At 39.3% G+C, this 20,819-nt stretch overlaps 1 protein-coding gene across 1 annotated transcript in view; it reads left to right on the forward strand.

Annotated features, from left to right (window-relative positions):
- Positions 1-19,536, forward strand: part of LOC106074436 (protocadherin-like protein) — a 31,792-nt gene extending 12,256 nt beyond the window's left edge. The window contains exons 6-18 of the mRNA XM_056015978.1: positions 606-731; positions 1,853-2,026; positions 3,591-3,718; positions 5,066-5,134; positions 5,969-6,160; positions 6,988-7,117; positions 8,618-8,690; positions 9,366-9,531; positions 13,248-13,352; positions 13,812-13,960; positions 16,949-17,017; positions 17,239-17,288; positions 18,057-19,536. Of these exons, the coding sequence (XP_055871953.1) occupies positions 606-731; positions 1,853-2,026; positions 3,591-3,718; positions 5,066-5,134; positions 5,969-6,160; positions 6,988-7,117; positions 8,618-8,690; positions 9,366-9,531; positions 13,248-13,352; positions 13,812-13,960; positions 16,949-17,017; positions 17,239-17,288; positions 18,057-18,223 (1,598 nt within the window). The 3' untranslated portion in view covers positions 18,224-19,536. The remainder of the gene's footprint in view (positions 1-605; positions 732-1,852; positions 2,027-3,590; positions 3,719-5,065; positions 5,135-5,968; positions 6,161-6,987; positions 7,118-8,617; positions 8,691-9,365; positions 9,532-13,247; positions 13,353-13,811; positions 13,961-16,948; positions 17,018-17,238; positions 17,289-18,056) is intronic.
- The last annotated feature ends 1,283 nt before the right edge of the window (positions 19,537-20,819 follow it).

Raw genomic sequence — 20,819 nt, forward strand, 5'->3', positions numbered from 1 at the left:
ACTTGCTAAGGCTTTTGAGAGTGATCTATGTAGGAAAAACATTTTTGATAATATACTGTATGACTTCGCTACACGCAAGGCTCGTAAAGTTAACTTGATCGAGGTATTGTACTTGGTAAAGAATGAATAAAAAGCAATTTTCCCGTATTATCCTTATCCCTACCAGACTGGGCCCCGCGCAATCCGTTTCGCATAGGGCCCCGCAGTCGTTAGGACCGGCCCTGGTTGTTAGTCTAGATCTATCACACATTTAATTACATGATCCAAACTAATTGATACAATCACGCTGACTATAAACTTTTTTTTTTAAAAAGTATTTCTCATATTTTTCTAGTTAATAATTTGATGCCCGAACTCTCTTGTAGAAGAAAGTAATGTTAGTAGACAAATTTGGTTATAACAATAGGGGATGAAAACTACTTCCGCTTTCACTTTTAATCTTGTAAAAAAACTACTTCCGCTTTCACTTTTAATCTTATAAAAAAACTACTTCCGCAGATCAAGTGCTAAAATGCTATCATGGTAGCTCAACTGAAGGTAACGACCTTTGAAACTTTAGTTAGCGACTAATTGTTCTTTTTTGTTTTGTTTTGTTTTGTTTTCAGTCACAGGCGAGATAAAAGCTTTGATTGATCTCAGCAAAGAATGTTTGTCGTCGGTGACTTTCGAAGTGACAATGACAGACGGACACAGTTCCGTTGGACCGCAGGTCATTGACATGCCCATCAGTAGTAAGTCACGTGACTCAATGATCTATTCTTATTTACTGCCGTTTCACGGCTGCTTCTAACCCCCATCTCTTAATTAACTCTCTCTCTCCGCAATTATTTTTCCACTCTGCGACGGAATTCTTCATTTCGCGTATTACTATTTCACTCCAGGGTTACGCTTCAATGACTTTGTCATTTGTTATCAGAAAATGTTTTATTTGGTATAGAACCAACGGGAAATGCATGCTCATTTTATATAACACAAGATAAAGTGTATAAATTTAAGTATTAATTTAATTTAATGAGGTAAAATCAACGATGGTATCGTCTATTAGGAGCGAAGGAGTTAAAAACTGTGTTGACTAGAGTGAAGTAGGTCGTTGTTGGGTTGTTGCTCCAGGCATCTGAACTTAAATGTGAAATTTCACTATACCGAATGTGCTCCTGTGTACGCGCTCTCTCTCTCTTTTTTTTTTCTCTCTCTCTTTCTCTCTCTCATTCTTTCTCTCTCTCTCACTCTCTCTCTCACTCTCTCTCTCTCTCTCATTTTCTCTCTCATTCTCTCTCTCTCTCACTCTCTCTTTCTCTCTCTCATTCTTTCTCTCTCACACTCTCTCTCTCTCACTCTCTCTCTCTCTCTCTCATTTTCTCTCTCATTCTCTCTCTCACTCTCTCTTTCTCTAACTCTCTCTCTCACTCTCTCTCTCTCATTTTCTCTCTCTTTCTTTCTCTCTCTCATTCTCTCTCTCTCTCTCATTCTCTCTCTCTCACACTCTCACTCTCTCTCATTCTCTCTATCTCACTCTCTCTCTCATTCTCTCTATCTCTCACTCTCCATCTCTCTCACTCTCTCTTTCTCTCACTCTCTCTCTCTCACTCTATTTCTCTCTCTCTCTCTCTCTCTCTCTTTCTCACTCTCTCTCTTTCTCTCTCTCTCTCTATTTCTCTTACACCTCATTTCTATATCTATCTCTACTCCTTTATCTCTATTTCTCCTTTCCCCACCCGCTCTCTTTCTCTCTCCATCTCAATATCTCCCCATCTTTCTCCCTCTCCTCCTCTTCCTTCCCCTTTCTCTCTCTCTCTCTCTCTCTGTCTCTCTTCAACTTTTAAGTTATTGTACACATTTTCGTAATACACAGATCCCAACGTAGCCCCGACTGCGTCGAATCTGGACACCACCATCCAGATACCTGAAGACCATTCGCTGACCACTGCCTATACCATGGCCATAATAGACGGAAACCCAGGGGATAAAGTGACCTACACTACGTCATCAACCAACGCCGCGGGCCTTGCGCAGTACAAGATGGACGGTAAGTGACCTACTTAGCAAGCAGATCTGACCAATAATATCTCGCCACACTTATCTTATCTTATCTTATATAATACAGACGTTACTTCAAAAAAAGAAGATGATTACGTCCTACGCGTCATGCATTTAGTCATGCATATTAACCAACGACTTAAATTCTGCCAAGTCACTGGTTTTCCTGGCTGGCTCAGGCAACCCATTCCATGCTCTAATAGCACTAGGGAAGAAGGAGCGTTTGTACAAATTTGTCCTAGCATATGGGACGAGGAATGTGCCTTTATCTTTGTGTCTTTCAGAGTATTTTATTAAAAATGTAAACAGCTCCAAAAGTCGATCTTTTTTTTTACTGGATTAATTATCGTGTAGTCAACAACTTGTTTCATGTTTGTTATTTGTTAATGAATATTTCAGAGAAATTATTTAAATTAGCCTGCATGGATACAAGCAATGTCAGTACTGAGATCGCAACTAATCCAATTAGCCTCTACATTAAATACAAGAAACGTCTTTTTATCAGACAGGGAGAAGCTTTGAAATTGTCAAAGTTCGTTGACTTCGTTTGGCCTGAACCCAGTGGCGTAGCATCCATGGTGCGAAGGGGTTCAATGAACCCGGGTCCAAGACCATGAAGGGCCCACAGCCTGTGACGTAACAACCATGGCAAGTGTTCCGTTGCATTTGGGCCCATGACTCATGACCAAATGGGGCCCACATGAGCCCTTGGGGATGATTCTTTGTACTTGTATAAGGCCGATTTAAAACTAGTTACATTGGAATGCCTTTTTGTTAAATATACAAACTACTCGATTTTTTAGGCAGACACTAAATTTGTCTTATGGGGGGGGGGGGTCGGCACCAACATATTGTTATGTTCTTCTCTATCAGGCCTTCTGCAAACACTGCTAAACACAACAGCACATCTAACACAAGAACTTGACAACAAGAGCTTCAATAAACAAGGTGGCGGTTTATTTACAATTACACGAAAAGCCAATACAACACAATTGGCCACATCAAATTCAAATGCTTTCTTGTACAATAGAACTGCCTGCTAAACACTGCAAGTCTTTCTGTCTACTTCTAGACTCGTACAGCTACAATTTCAAGGACTCACTTTGTAGCACACAGTCCTTACTGCTTGCTGTCCTGGACTCAGCTGTCTGTTGTTACACACTGTCGCTAGTCCGTGAAGGCTCTCGATCAAATGACCACAACATGGGTCATATTTGCGTGAACTAGCAGTAATGTCCCTTGTTCAACAGCCTTTGACCTGTGTGATTGGCCTGAATCATGTGTGTCCGCACACACATTAACCCTTTCAGTCCGCCACTAGGGTTATAACAATATTATAGTCTTGAACCTGGGCCCTCGGGTACCTTGCCACGCCACTGCCTGAACCTTTGACACTTGATGTGTTGCAACCATTTCAGCTTGATAACTGACTTATTGATGTGTTCATCTATTTGGAAACCAATATTATATCTATATTATTATTATCTATTATTGTTATATTTATCTACGGCGTTGTTCCGACCTTTACTGTTTTTTTTTTAAATGTCCAACAGGGAAAAGTCTCAACGTCGATGTCCAGCAAGCACTGGACTATGAGCAGGCCAGCCTCAGACAGACAGATGTGACCATACAGGCCACAGACGGAAACTGTCCATCCCCGCCCTATACACTCAGAATTAAGGTCAGTTGATGATGTTATGGACCTAGCAGGTCTGCCATTGAAACGACAGGTCGGTCATCTCAGAAACAAACAACTAACACCTCTATCCTTTGAACGTCAAGAAATGCCGCTGGGCCTATTCCATGTACCATGATAAAAAAAAAATCCATTCTTCTTTTTTAACAATCTTTTCTTGATGTTTCATTGTCTAGGTGTGTTATGTGGAAAATACATCTCTGAAATGGGTGCAATACATCCATATCTGATGTGTTAATCCATCTCTGATGTGGTAATCCATCTTTGATGTGGTAAAAATATCTGATGTGGTAATCCATCTTTGATGCAGTAATCGATATTTGATGCGGTGAAAAATCTTTGATGTGGTAATCCATCTCTGATGCGTTAAAAAATCTCTGATATAGCAATCCATCGATGATGCGGTAACACATCTTTCATGCAGTAAAAATTCTTTGTTGTGGTAATCCATCTTTGATGCGGTAAAAATCTCTGATATGATAATCCATCTGTGATGTGGTAATCCAAGTCTTATGTTGTATAGTGATGAATAATCACATATGTTTTAATTTGGTTAATCATATTTTTTATATGTTGTCTTATATGTAAGAAGTTTTATTTGACGAACTATAATTAGTATAATGTAGTAGTTTATGTGGTGTGAGATATGAGCATTCAGTTTCACTACAAGTATTCACTTCAGCATTACTTCTATAACAATGACTTGACTGACTTAATCCTGTGCACTCCCAGGGGAGCATAGGGCCTCAACCACACCTCTCCACCTAACTCAGTTCTGAGCAGCTTTCTTCATATGCTCCCATGTCATTCCAGTACCCTCAGCTTCACTGATGACTGACCTCTTCCAGGTTTGCTTAGGTCTCCCCACTTTCCTCTTTCCTTGTGGGTTCCAGTCAAGTGCCTGCCTTGCAACATTGGTAGCTGGTTTTCGCAGGTTGTGTCCTATCCAGCTCAATTTTCGTTTTGTCATGTCTTGGGCTATGGGCTTTTGTCTAGTTCTCTCCCACAAATCGATAGTAGTTATCTTTTCTGGCCACCTAATTCCTAAAATAAACCAATAACTATATATATTAAAAAAGAAACAGTGTACACATTAACCCTTAAAACGCGTTTGGTAGATTAGCCTCTAAATATCGGAATTGTAATTCCATTTTGTATGCACTCATTGTAAAACAGCTCAGCACTTTAAGGGTTAAGAGACTCATACACACGAACTCTCATAATGTGGTATCTATCTGAAACTTAGCTTCTTGATTAAAGCTCTTGTATAAGCTGAATTAATATGGTTAATGATTTGACCTACCCATTTCTCCTATTTTAATTGTCCACTAGGTGACAGACGTGAACGAGAAACCGGTCATAACCCCAAGCAGGACCAACGTGGAAGTCTGTGAGGGCGTGGTAATTACACTGTTTATTCACGTTCTCCTAATTCCAGTTGAAACGGCTTCTTTTTCTATTACGCTAAATATCTGAGGTGAAATTAAAATTGTGATTTTAAATTGGAATCAGACACAACATCTGAGGCCTAAAGAAAACCTTATTTTAAACAGATGCAGATTCTCAAAATGGAAATAAAAAGCAACCCCGTAGCAGTCAACGGCTTTATAGGCATTTTAGATATGGCAAAGCATGTAGTGGTCCAGAGGACCATCTACTAATCTTCTATTCTATTGTGCTATTTTTATTGACACAGGTATTTGAGAGGCAAAATTAAAGAACATATATACGTATTTCAAACGTTAGGACAACCTCTTTAATTATTTTTTGAAAGATAAGATTGTATTACATGTTAAAACGCTTAGAATGTTCAGAAGAAAATGTAGAACACAATTATAATTGAAAAGTAACTATCTATGAGAGATTCAACCCAAACAAAGATTTAGCGGCTGGAAAAAAAGTAGATCAATTAATTTAAATGTCTATTTAAATGTACCGTTGGTAAAATTCATATGTCTAGTTATTCTTAAATGTTGCAAGATTTGATGTTATGTTCTATTTTTTTAATGGAAATAATCCTTATCTTGTTATGTCACAATATTTGATTTGATGAAATGAGTAAATAAATATGTTTGGCTCCAGAGGGAAAGGGGACTTTGCACTTCAGGATCTGGTTAATTTTAAAAAGCGGGATGTCTTTCTATGTTTTCTTATTAAAATGTGTTAAGCTTATAGAGACAGATTGACCAATAGTATGGCTCACAAAATAGCGTTATATTACGTGTAACACTGCAGCAAGAGTTCGACCCAGGCTACACAGTTGTCGACCCTGACACGCCGGACACTCAGACCTGGTCACTCAGTTCGACCATGTCCAACACGAATGGACGTTTCGGCATCAACAGGAACACGGGCTGGCTGAAGACTTTGATTGATTACGACGTGGACAAGGGCGCGATGACCTCCACGGTCACTTACACAGTCCTGGTAAGGCATTTGTTTTCCCCCAGTTGGTCAGTTAAACCGAGACCAATAGTTTTAGAAGGCCTGAACACCGACCTGCAACGTCACAACCTATGGGCAGTTTTGACCGAGAGCGCGTTGCCACGTCACAGGCCTACTATAACGATTGGTGTCGGTTAAATCAGCGTGACATTTACGTGCTTCTGTTACATTCCTAGCCAGAATGTCCACATGTCCCAGTTCCAATCCAAGAGGATTCATCTTCAGCTCAATGTCCCAGTTGAAGTTTTACTGTTTACATACGTTGAAGTTACTGTCTGGCTTGATTGACCTAAAGAACTAATGAATCTGCTTATCTTATCTTATCTTATCTTATAGACTACAGAAGTTACTTCAAAAAGGAAGATAATTACGTCCTACGTTCTACGAATTTCATGTCTAAATCTAGTCATTCAAGTTAATCAATGACTTAAACTCTGCAGATTCGTTGGTTTTCCTGGCTGATTCAGGCAACCAATCCCATTCTCAAATGGCAGTAGGGAAGATGGAGCACTTGTACAAATTTGTTCTAGCGTATGGAATAAGAAATGTGCCTCACTTTGTGTTTTTCTGAGTATTTCATTAGTTTGTTTTTTCTATTTGTAAGTTATGGTTTAGTGTTTTATGTATTATATCTACTTTACTTTTTATTCTTATTTTATTCTTTTTGTCCTGAAGTGTCTCTAAGTTTAATGATTTGACTAATTTTGTTACTCTAATCAAATTGGAAATCCACATACTTAAATCCGGCCCTGTCTGTATGAGTTTATGACGTAATCAATACATTACTTAGACTTTTGCTTTGTTGCTAGGTGACAGATAAGGGCGGACTCTCCAGCACTGCAACTGTTGGGGTCACTTTTTTGGACTGTAACGACAACGCACCCATCTTTGACCAACAGCAGGCATACACCTATGCCGCCACAGAATGTACAGCGGCGGGTAAGTGAAGGGGAAGGAGGTGGGACTGTTGTTACTTTTACTTAAATATTAGTAGATCACTATATGTGAAGCAGTCTGGCGGCAGAGTGGTTAGGCGCAAGGATTCTGAACCAGGGGTTCTGGGTTTGAATCTCTGTGAAGACTGGTATTTTAAATACCGTGATTTTTAGTACGCCCTGAGTCCACCCAACTCTAATAGGTACCTTACTTTAGTTGGGGAAAGTAAAGGCTGTTGATTGTTGTGCTGGCCACATAACACCATGCTCGTTATCCGATAGCCAAAGAAACAGAGGACCTTAATATCATCTACCATGAAGACCGCAAGGTCTAAAAGGGGAACTTTACTTTAACTGGTAAAACCTGTCACATGAGACTATAATGCACAGTTAGAAAGAGCACCAAATCACGTATCACATCCTGTTTTCATGTTGCTAATTTCTTATTGTTAAAAATAAATTCAGCATTAAAGTTTAAAAATGTAAAAAAAATAATCAAATACTTTTCTTCTTCGTTTTTTTTGTTCTGTAATTTTAAGAGGGTGCAAAAAAGTCCTATATATGTGATGAATATTCATATTGAAGTCAACAGTTCTAGTCCTATAAATTACTGTCCTATATACGGGTATATGATGAATTTCACACTGCGAAATGTTCGTTATGTTATATACTAGATGAAATGTTACAAATGTTACACAGGAGTGACAAAATCTAGTCGCAAGCTTCTCATTCGCGTTTGAAGTTAAACAATTTCATTTCCTATGTACTGGAAGATGGCTGTGATAGCTGCATTGTCATTTGCTTTAGAAATGTCTTGTGTTTGTATCTGCTGCCGTCTATAATCACTCTCTTTATATGATGCCAACTATAACCATCTGTTTATTTGCTGCCGCCTATAATTATCTTTGCTTCATGACACCAAAACAGACGACTCCACGCCCTAGGGAAAAATTATGGGCCAATTTTTTTTCCACTTCATTCCCCGTTCCTTGAGGGAACACAAAAGCACATGCCACGTCCCGTTTTTATGTTCCTGATTATTGATCTCTATTGCACGTAGTGCAGACGCTAAAAAAAAAAAAGGTTGTTCGTACTTTGGAAGTACGTAAAGTAACAAATAAAATAGTTTTTTGATTTCATTGGTCAAAATTGGAACTAGTGAAATCTGCCCATGTGGAGTGTCACCAGAGAATGCTGACCATGTCCTCCAAAGCGGCTCTCTTTACCAAGAGGCCCGTACAAGACACTGGCCCCAAATCACCCCAATAGTAATAAAACTATATGGAGAGCTCCCTGATTAGGAAACCACTGCGCAGTATCATGCATTGGTCTAGTCATATGAACACTCCAACATAACAATGAGAACGAGGAAGAAGGAAATTGGTCTAATGACTGTTATTGACTGTTTCACTGCGTTCTTTTGGTGGGTATATGTGCATTATCCCTAATAAATCTACAGTGTAGGCTACTGCACTTCTTCAAAGCTTAGATATTTTATTTACAGGGGCAAAGCTTGGTACAATCACAGCCACTGACAGAGACTCGTCACGTGAACAGAACAACGTCATCTATTACGAGTAAGTTGACTGGTGTAACGACATTTCTCACAATGTAATTTAAATGAAAAAAAGATCTGTTAATTAATAATAAGGCACATTCCTCGTCCCATATGCTAGGACAAATTTGTACAAATACTCCTTCTTCCCTAGTGCTATTAGAGCATGGAATGGGTTGCCTGAGCTAGCCAGGAAAACCAGTGACTTGGCAGATTTTAAGTCATTGGTTAATAGGCATGACTAAATGCATGACGCGTAGGACGTAATCATCTTCTTTTTTGAAGTAACGTCTGTATTATATAAGATAAGAAGATACCGTTGTATGCCTAGTGTACCGTAAACCTAACCCTTTGTGAAAACTCTCCAATTTCATATTTAAATCTTATATTTATTATCATCATTAGTCCCTTGACTTGCTTCGTAAGGGTGACATGGCTGTGCGCCTGGTCTTGCGGTTTGCGCGCTGGACTGTCGTTCGGATTTATCGATGGTCGAGGGTTCAAATCCTGCCCGCTCCCATCCCCCGTCGTCCTGCGGGAGGTTTGGACTAGGAAGTAAACTATCTTCAACTCTGAAGGAACATCCGAATCATGTAAAACATTTTACAACAAAGTCCCTTCTTCTTGGTCATCCAACCCTTATCGTCAGAATTGAAGACATTGCGATAATTATAAATACTTATTTTTGTTCCTCCAGAGGTTCTGGTGGCAGTGTCAAGGTCGGAACCGGAGGTGAGGTGGTAGTCGTCCAGGCTTTACCCGCGGGATCTGTGGTCACTTTCAACGCCTACGCCTATGACCGTGGTCAGACACCAGGACCGTTACGGAGCGTGAATCCAGCAGTTATCAGTGTCCGGTTTACGGTAAGTCTAGATGTGTTCCTCATGATGTGTTCCCCATGATGTGTTCCTCATGATGTGTTCCCCATGATGTGTTCCTCATGATGTGTTCCTCATGATGTGTTCCCCATGATGTGTTCCCCATGATGTGTTCCCTACGATGTGTTCCCCATGATGTGTTCCCCATGATGTGTTCCCCATGATGTGTTCCCTACGATGTGTTCCCCATGATGTGTTCCCCATGATGTGCTCCCCATGATGTGTTCCTCATGATGTGTTCCCCATGATGTGCTCCCCATGATGTGTTCCCCATGATGTGTTCCTCATGATGTGTTCCTCATGACGTGTTCCCCATGATGTGTTCCTCATGATGTGTTCCCCATGATGTGTTCACCATGATGTGTTCCCCATGATGTGTTCTCCATGATGTGTTCCCCATGATGTGTTCCTCATGATGTGTTCACCATGATGTGTTCCTCATGATGTGTTCCTCATGATGTGTTCCTCATGATGTATTCCCCATGATGTGTTCCCCACGATGTGTTCCCCATGATGTGTTCCCCACGATGTGTTCCCGATGATGTGTTCCCCCTGATGTGTTCCCCCTGATGTGTTCCCCATGATGTGTTCCCCACGATGTGTTCCCGATGATGTGTTCCCCATGATGTGTTCCCGATGATGTGTTCCCCATGATGTGTTCCCCACGATGTGTTCCCCATGATGTGTTCCCCACGATGTGTTCCCGATGATGTGTTCCCCCTGATGTGTTCCCCATGATGTGTTCCCCACGATGTGTTCCCGATGATGTGTTCCCCATGATGTGTTCCTCATGATGTGCTCCCCATGATGTGTTCTCCATGATGTGTTCCCCATGATGTGTTCCCCTTGATGTGTTCCCCATGATGTGTTCCCCTTGATGTGTTCCCCTTGATGTGTTCCCCATGATGTGTTCCCCTTGATGTGTTCCCCATGATGTGTTCCCCATGATGTGTTCCCCTTGATGTGCTCCCCATGATGTGTTCCCCATGATGTGCTCCCCATGATGTGTTCCCCATGATGTGTTCCTCATGATGTGTTCACCATGATCTGTTCCTCTGATGTGTTCCCCATGATGTGTTCCCTATGATGTGTTCCCCATGATGTGTTCCCCATGATGTGTTCCTCATGATGTGTTCCTCATGATGTGTTCCCCATGATGTGTTCCAAATGTTCTGCCTGTCATTTAAGGTGTGTTATTATTTTACGAATATTAATACTGTAATTTAATGTTTTGTTAATGTTATTCGTGTGCTAGTATCTTATTTCGTCATTACACAAGTGTATTATAGCGTTTTGTTAATATAAGATAATACTTTGTAAAAGTGCATAAATAAGTTTAGTGTTTTACAATAGTATGTGACATAGCTATGACATATAGCTGTGACATACAGCTGTGGCCTAAAGCATTTACATATAGCTGTGACATACACCTTTGGCCTATAGCTATGACATATAGCTGTGACATACAGCTGTGGCCTATAGCTGTGGCCTATAGCTGTGACCTATAGCTGTGATATACAGCTGTGACATACAGCTATGGCCTATAGCTATGACATACAGCTATGGCCTATAGCTGTGACATACAGCTATGGTCTATATCTATGACATATAGCTGTGACATACAGCTGTGGCCTATATCTATGACATATAGCTGTGACATACAGCTGTGGCCTATATCTATGACATATAGCTGTGACATACAGCTGTGGCCTATAGCTATGACATATAGCTGTGACATACAGCTATGGTCTATATCTATGACATATAGCTGTGACATACAGCTGTGGCCTATATCTATGACATATAGCTGTGACATACAGCTGTGGCCTATAGCTGTGGCCTATAGCTGTGACATATAGCTGTGACATACAGCTGTGGCCTATAGCTATGACATATAGCTGTGACATACAGCTGTGGCCTATAGCTATGACATATAGCTGAGACATATAGCTGTGGCCTATAGCTATGACATATAGCTGTGACATACAGTTGTGGCCTATAGCTATGGACAAAGCCGTTATATACCGGCAACCTTATTTCTTTTTTTGTCTTCTGCGCCTGTCTTTATAAAAGGGCTTTTCTTTGAGTTTCCATTGTGCGTCCCACGGCCTTGGTGACAGCTCTCAAATTGTCTCTTTCAGAGGTCGTCTTCTGGTGATCCACGGTGATGATAAAAAGTCATACGGTGGCTGAGCGGTAAGGCGCTTGGCTTCCGAACTGGAGGTCTTTGGTTCGAATTCTGATGAAGACTGGGATGTCAAATGGGTACTTGCGATTAGTTGGGGAAAGGTAAAGGCGGTTGGTCGTTGTGCTCGCCACGTAAAACCCTCGTTAATAGAATCAGATGAGCTTTACATTTTACATCACCTGCCCCCATAGATCGCAAGGTCTGTAAGGGGAAACGCGTTACCGAATGTTTCCGTGTCCCGAGAACGTCTGAGTCTCTTACTTCTGCAGGCAAGTTGCTCCTGTGACATAAATCAGTGAGGCCCAACCTAATTCAATCTGCGGGCCATTTTAATTTCCAACATTACTGTCGCGGGCCGCATGATGGAAAAGATACAAAAACTGAATGAAATTGATTTGAAACTATTTTATTTCAAACCCGAGGATCTAGTACTTACATTGAATTATTGCGATATTTAAATTTTCTTTTTATACTTAAAAAAATGGCGTAAGTTCTGTTTATATTTTGTTGTTTTTTTGTTTTTTTAAAACAGCTTCAGACTTTCTTTATAAAAACAAACATGTTGGCTAGCAATGGTATCATGTTCAACAAAAATTAAAGATTCAGTCACTTTTCCAAATAGATTCTATAGTCCTATTTCATGAACGCACAAATGTTAAATGCCTTGGTAGTAATCCATTAGAAAAAAATAAAGGTCCTAACGTAGGTAAAGATACATTTTGAACATTTTTTTTTGGGGGGGGGGGGGGGGGAATTTCCTATATTTTGAGCCGACGTTTCGGCGGGCCGGATGGAAGTACGTCGCTGGGCCGTATCTGGCCCGCGGGCCTTATTTTGGGCACCACTGACAAACAATTGATACAATTGCACCCAAAACAGACGGCCCCACGCCCTAGGGAACAGTCAAGGGCCAGCTTTTCCCCCACTTGATTCCACATGCCTTGAGGGAGCTCTGAGTTCAGAGGCTTCCAAACCAAAAGGCAATGAAAAGAATCCCGTTGAAATCTAAGCGTTTAATTGCTGATAAGGAAATAAAGAAATGTTTCTATTTCTCTAGTCACACAAAAAAACGTGTTCCTCTATCCTCATGTGTCTTTCTAGGAGGGAAAAAAGTTACAATCTAGAAGTAATATATGTTCCTCTAGACCAGTGTTTCCCAAACTTTCTCCGTAACGGAGCACGTCGCACATCCCGAGCGGAACACTTTGTTAGTTTTTTAGAGAGACCAATTCATGTGGTGGCCTACTAGTTAATTATTTCAGTAGTTCGCGGGACATTTGTTCAGACCTCGCGGGACACTAGGGTGCCGGAATACAGTTTGGGAAACACTGACCTCATTTTATGAGTCACGGTTATGGCTATGGAATGTACCCAACCAAAATTGTTTCAAAAGGGGCTAAATGTGCCTTAAAATGCGCTAAATTCTCCACCAAATGTGCTAATTAGGCCAGAGCTATTTTTAATCGGTAAATTCAATGTGTAAATGGTATAACTTGTTGCCCACTATCTCCAGCCTTGTCCGACTACACCCCCTCCAGTTACTGCAGCACCAGTTGTCACTGTCACCACCACGACGACCACAACGACGACAGCAGCACCACTGGTCACCAAATCAGTTGTAAGTATCATCACCAGTGACAGATGAGGAAAATTATTTTTTTTTCCTAAGCAATTTGTTGAAATGTTACATGACTAAAATTGACGTTTTTAACTGTAATGTGTTTAAATGTAATGTGCTTAAATGTACTGTGTTTAAATGTAATGTGTTTAAATGTACTGTGTTTAAATGTAATGTGTTTAAATGTACTGTGTTTAAATGTAATGTGTTTAAATGTACTGTGTTTAAATGTAATGTGTTTAAATGTAATGTGTTTAAATGTACTTGTTTAAATGTAATGTGCTTAAATGTACTGTGTTTAAATGTAATGTGCATAATGTACTGTGTTTAATGTAATGTGTTTAAATGCAATGTATTTAAATGTACTGTGTTTAAATGTACTGTGTTTAAATGTACTGTGTTTAAAGGTGATGAAAGTACTTTCTAAAGCGTTCATCCAACATTGTATTTTGATTACAGGATAACTTGTGGTGGATTATCTTAGCGGCCTTGTTGGGTGCCGCCATGTTGGGATTGCTAAGTTACATGTTGTGGAAGTACGGAAGCCTTTGTTTACACGGGTGTAAGAAGCTCAACTGTAGGCAATGTAAAGCTAGGCCAAAGCCTCGGTAAGACTTAGTTTAGGCAATGTAAAGCTAGGCCAAAGCCTCGGTAAGACTTAGTTTAGGCAATGTAAAGCTAGGCCAAAGCCCTCGGCAAGACTTAGTTTAGGCAATGTAAAGCTAGGCCAAAGCCTCGGTAAGACTTAGTTTAGGCAATGTAAAGCTAGGCCAAAGCCTCGGTAAGATTTAGTTTAGGGAATGTAAAGCTAGGCCAAAGCCTCGGTAAGATTTAGTTTAGGGAATGTAAGGCTAGACAAAACCTCAGTAAGATTTAGTTTAGGCAATGTAAAGCTAGACAAAAACCTCAGTAAGATTTAGTTTAGGCAATGTAAAGCTAGACAAAAACCTCAGTAAGATTTAGTTTAGGCAATGTAAAGCTAGACCTAAACCTCAGTAAGATTTAGTTAGGCAGCTAGACAAAAACCTCAGTAAGATTTAGTTAGGCAGCTAGACCTAAACCTCAGTAAGATTTAGTTTAGGCAATGTAAATTTAGACCGAAACCTCAGTAAGATTTAGTTTAGGCAATGTAAAGCTAGACCAAAACCTCTGTAAGATTTAGTTTAGGCAATGTAAAGCTACACCGAAACCTCAGTAAGATTTAGTTTAGGCAATGTAAAGCTAGACCTAAACCTCAGTAAGATTTAGTTAGGCAGCTAGACAAAAACCTCAGTAAGATTTAGTTAGGCAGCTAGACCTAAACCTCAGTAAGATTTAGTTTAGGCAATGTAAATTTAGACCGAAACCTCAGTAAGATTTAGTTTAGGCAGTGTAAAGCTAGACCAAAACCTAGGTAAGATTTAGTTTAGGCAATGTAAAGCTAGACCAAAACCTCACTAAGATTTAGTTTAGGCAATGTAAAGCTAGGCCAAAGCCTCGGTAAGATTTAGTTTAGGCAGTGTAAAGCTAGACCAAAACCTATGTAAGATTTAGTTTAGGCAATGTAAAGCTAGGCCAAAGCCTCGGTAAGATTTAGTTTAGGCAATGTAAAGCTAGACCAAAACCTCTGTAAGATTTAGTTTAGGCAATGTAAAGCTACACCGAAACCTCAGTAAGATTTAGTTTAGGCAATGTAAAGCTAGACCTAAACCTCAGTAAGATTTAGTTAGGCAGCTAGACAAAAACCTCAGTAAGATTTAGTTAGGCAGCTAGACCTAAACCTCAGTAAGATTTAGTTTAGGCAATGTAAATTTAGACCGAAACCTCAGTAAGATTTAGTTTAGGCAATGTAAAGCTAGACCAAAACCTCTGTAAGATTTAGTTTAGGCAATGTAAAGCTACACCGAAACCTCAGTAAGATTTAGTTTAGGCAATGTAAAGCTAGACCTAAACCTCAGTAAGATTTAGTTAGGCAGCTAGACAAAAACCTCAGTAAGATTTAGTTAGGCAGCTAGACCTAAACCTCAGTAAGATTTAGTTTAGGCAATGTAAATTTAGACCGAAACCTCAGTAAGATTTAGTTTAGGCAATGTAAAGCTAGGCCAAAGCCTCGGTAAGATTTAGTTTAGGCAGTGTAAAGCTAGACCAAAACCTAGGTAAGATTTAGTTTAGGCAATGTAAATTTAGACCGAAACCTCGGTAAGATTTAGTTTAGGCAATGTAAAGCTAGGCCAAAGCCTCGGTAAGATTTAGTTTAGGCAGTGTAAAGCTAGACCAAAACCTATGTAAGATTTAGTTTAGGCAATGTAAGGCTAGACCAAAACCTCGGTAAGATTTAGATTATGTAAAGCTAGACATAATAGTATGTAATATCAACTGAACACAATATAAAGCTATACCTACGACACTATCTACTCTGTGGGCAATAGAGAGCCATCGCTAGGAAAGCTAAATAGACACATGTCGACTGTTTTAGCGTTTTCTAATTGTAGCTAATTAACTATTTGAAAGGTCGGCACATGTAAGAAAAGTATGTTGTGATGAAACCAAGGTTTAAAGTACTGAAATACCAAGTTATGGAGCATTCACATCTAACGTCACATATTGGGTCACACTAGAAGTAGCCTGCTTGTAAGAGTCCCCCCCCCCACCCCCCATGTTAGTCATGTTATGATCTAGCGACACCTTTACACATTTTTAGAAAGGTCAACGTGCTCTTCTAACTGAGCAGTAAATCGAATTATCAGTCAGGTGATAGATGTAGTGGTTTAACCCTTTGTGAGTAGCCCATGAGACTATTGACCAGAAGGTAGTGGCCAGCATTTCCTTTCTTTATAGGCTCCATGTCGATTAGATCTGTAGATGATGATTTTATTGGCCCATTCACCACGATGGAATCCTTCCTACCCCTACACTCCAACCGTACAGAACCGTGCCAGTGCAGCGTGCGAGCCCTGGGAGAACCACATGCTGGATGACACATGGTCAGCGAGTCCTTCTTTCGTCCTCACCAAGTGCAATGAACTCGATTTCTTGAGATCCATTGGTTCTATAGTGTTATTCCGTGTTAGCATAGCCATTCCTATAGACGATTAGATTGATACGTTAAGAAAACATGATTCTCTATGGAGTACCGAGGAACTACGTTCATTGCACTGGTCGGGGATTGAAAGAGAGCTCCACCAACCTTTGTCGTTATCCACATGTTACTCCTCAAGAGAGAGAAATAAGTGGCGGAATCCCACAGGGTGGTATTAAAGGAAAATTGTGGATGTCCACAGTGTGCTCGGCCTTCGGTCTTGTGTCTATCGTAGTGGGTTTTAAGCCACTGATTATTGATAGTTGTGTTATAACTGCTTGGACCTCTTCCAGACAGAACATTTGTTCGAAGGAATGGTGGAAAGGGAACCATCATTGGCCAAGAGTTTCAAGAGTCTTTGACTCAACTCTCTAGATAACTTGAAATCTGAATCCTGGATTAGAGCATGGAAAGATTAATCCCAGATATTCTCCCCAATAGATAGTATAAATAACAATAAGTACATAAATACTTTTTTTAAAATGTCATTTTGGTGTCCGAGTGTTCTCATTATATTTTGTTTGTTTATCCCTGTTAGAGTTGTCACTCCCAAAATAGAACGACGCCCACCCCTACAAAAGGCGCCGCCGCCACCACAAGAACCAGAGTAAGTAAAGCAGGTCAAGGATATTATTATAGATATTGATTAATATCAACATTATTATCAGTAATAATCAAGAAATTTATAGAATATAGTAATGTTATTCAATATGAAAAAAAATTATGTGATTTATTTACTTATAGCATTGATTTGTGATCAATTGCTTACAAAATATTTGATTCATTTTGAATTCGTCACTCACAAAGAAAACTAATTTTTCCTTACAGAGAACCTGAAGCTCCAGGCCCAGGATTTTTATTTGGTTTCTGGAAAGAAAGTAAGTCGCACAATGTAATCTACCTGACACTCTGAAGCATTATATGTATTCTCTGTTTGGGATCCCCCAACTCAAGAAAACATACAGTAACTAGAGTATGGTTGTGGGATATTTATTATTTGATTAGCACCATTAGTCAAGTCATTAAACTTAGATACACTTCAGGACAGAAGAATATAAATTTAAGTAGCAATTAATACTAATAATATGGCTAGTCTTCGAGTCCGAAGATTATTGAGAAATGCAGTATTTCCCGTGGCTGCGCAGTCCCAGCTGAGACCTACATATTTTGCCACATTCAGGGCAAGCATAACCATTGTCCGCAGGTGGTCGATTTAGATTTTCTTTTCGCCGTCTGCGTTTGTCCTCGGCAGCCATAGTTTATAAATAGCAAAACAAAACCTAATGAAATACTCAGAAAGACACATAGAGACACATTTATTATTCCGTACGCTGGAACAAATTCGTACAAGTTCTCCTTCTTCCTTAGTACCATTAGAGAATGGAGTGGGTTGCCTGAATCAGCCAGGAAAACCAACGACTTAGCAAAGTTTAAGTCATTGATTGACATGCATGACTAGATTGACACATGAAATTAGAACGTAATTATCTTCTTTTTTGAAGTAACGTCTGTAATCTATAAGATAAGAAGCAGATACCAGTTATAGACTGATATTTTAATTTGAGCTCTTATAGTTTCTACCCATTTAAAGCATCAAGTTTTCAAAATATTGATTAGTTCTGATACGTAGTTTTTAATTTCTCTAGGGTATCCAAACGATGACTTCAAACAAATGCCAGATCGCAAGAGATTGCCCACCCCTGGCGACATGGATGACCACTACCCACACACACTGGACCCTGTAGATGACCCTCTTCAACCACAGCACGAGGCCCTGGTAGAGCCTCCAAAGAAGAAATGTATTATCATGTGATCTTTATAAAAAAAATATTTAAAACTCATTTTGTTTCAACCGCATTTCACTTTGAGTAATTAACGCCAAATGACCACGCTGACTAAAGCTCTGATGTTTTAGCGTCAAACGCTATTAATACATCGACATAATCTGTCTCAATTGTTGTCATACAGGAAACAGAAGAATGAAAGCGTTCATATGGTGTATGATTGTGCTAGCATGGCCAAACTGCATTCTTAAAAAATATTATGTAAGGGAGATTGTTTCGTTATATATCCAAGTGATTATTTTTAAGGCCAATGATCTGAAGAAGGGGTTATACTTTTTAACGGTCTGTAATATTTTATTAATTAAAAACATTTGAATTTAACTATATTGAACCAAACCTTCTGCTTTCACTATTAAGAACATTTTAAGCTTTGATCGCCCACCCGGATAAAATATTTACATACATTAATGGACATTTCTTACGATAATTCATTTAGTCAATCTGTTGGACCAATGGGGCACCAAACAAAATGTACAAACATTCTACATTCCTCAGTCTTTTGACTTGGATAGAACCTCTATCAATGGTAGGCCCGTCCATTCCTTTATGTTGTCTTCCCATCGCTTTCCCTTCTGCCTCTTCTTCTTTTTCCGGGTACTGTTCCGTGAAGGAAGGTATTTACAAGCCCAGAAGACCTTGTAATATGGCCATAGAGCTTTAGTTTCCGTGTTTTTAAAAATAGCTACCAGGTCATCGTGGGGTCCAATGGCTGCAGGAACCTTGTCTCTAATCTCTTCGTTTGTAATGCGGTCTTTAAATGTGATACCCAGGATCCTTCTATAGCATCTCAATTCCAATGCTAGGATCCTCCTCTCTAGCTCTGCAGTCAGCGTCCAAGACTCACAAGCATTTAAGAATGTGACCATGACCAGGGAGCGTATCAGTCTGACTTTGGTGTCGAGGCTATGCCTTTGTCTTCCCATATTGTTTCGAGTTTTGCTAGTGCTGCTGTGGACTATGAAATTCGGGCCAGTAGTTCGGGTTTGCTTCTGAGACAATAGCTCCGAGGTATTTAAAACAAAACTCACTTGAAGTTATACGTTTCTGCAATTACAATTAATCATAAGATATAGTAATGAACATTTAAATATGTACATATCGCATGGCCAGTATTGTGGATAACAAGATGATTCATACATAATCACGCAAGTAATTTATTATTGATCTTTTTAAATTGATATAACTTGTGACTCCATATTAGCTTCCTATGCAGTTTATTGTATATTGACATAAAAGACAGCGATTTGTTTGTGTGCAACAAATTAAATTATTTATTTTTCAATTCTGAAAGAGTTCCGAATTTGTAAACTGAAACATATTAAAACTAAGTGAACTCAACCTGACATTGTTTTTATGGACAAACAAGGCTCTGCCTATCAATGAGTCTAGCTAACATCAGGTACAAGTGAAGAAAAAATAAATATAGATCTCATATAACAAAATTAAACTACAAGAAAAACAATCATTTGCTAAACTACTAAATACTACCTACCTACAATCACATTCTGAACTCCCTACTAGAATTACATACAGAATTAATCTCAACAATCACTTACTGAATTACCCACTACAATCACCTACTTAATTACCCACTACAATCACCTACTAAATTACCCACTACAATCACCTACTGAATTACCCACTACAATCACGTACTGAATTAGCCTCTACAATCACCTACTGAACTATCCACTACAATCACCTACTGAATTACCCACTACAATCAATGACTGAATTACCCTCTACAATCACCGACTGAAGTACCCACTACAATCACCTACTTAACTACCCTCTACAATCACATACTGAATTACCCACTACAATCACCTACTGAATTACCCACTACAATCACCTACTGAATTACCCACTACAATCACCTACTGAATTACCCACTACAATCACATACTGAATTACCCACTACAATCACCTACTGAATTACCCTCTACAATCACATACTGAATTACCCACTACAATCACCTACTGAATTACCCACTACAATCACCTACTGAATTACCCACTACAATCACCTACTGAATTACCCACTACAATCACCTACTGAATTACCCACTACAATCAACTGCTGAACTACCCACTACAATCACCTATTGAATTACCCACTACAAACTAGAAAACTTCCTCGTACTTATGATTCTAAAACAACAGTAAAACAATCGCAAGGGCCACAACTCCACTCTAACAAACAAAAACTAACTAATGATATCACAACAAAAAGACAATAAAAGACAATAAAGTTAGTCCCATCTTACATATTAACGATGTACAGAACTATGTAAAATAAAATAATAATAATATTCATTATTTATGAGGACTTTTATCCTACAATTGGTTCAATATAAAAATGCATTATAACTATAGACAGAAAATCTACACACACACAAGTTTCACTGAATCGTAAAATGTGAAACGCATATACCGGAGAGATCGATTATATCATAGACATATATTATATCTAGACTGGAAACCGGAACTAAATTCTTATCCGCGATTGATCGAGTCACAGACCTATATATATATAGATTTGTATGTACGCAAAGTCTTTTTTTC

The sequence above is a fragment of the Biomphalaria glabrata genome, chromosome 17, assembly GCF_947242115.1.
Source record: "Biomphalaria glabrata chromosome 17, xgBioGlab47.1, whole genome shotgun sequence".
In the NCBI taxonomy this organism is placed as follows: Eukaryota; Metazoa; Mollusca; class Gastropoda; family Planorbidae; genus Biomphalaria; species Biomphalaria glabrata.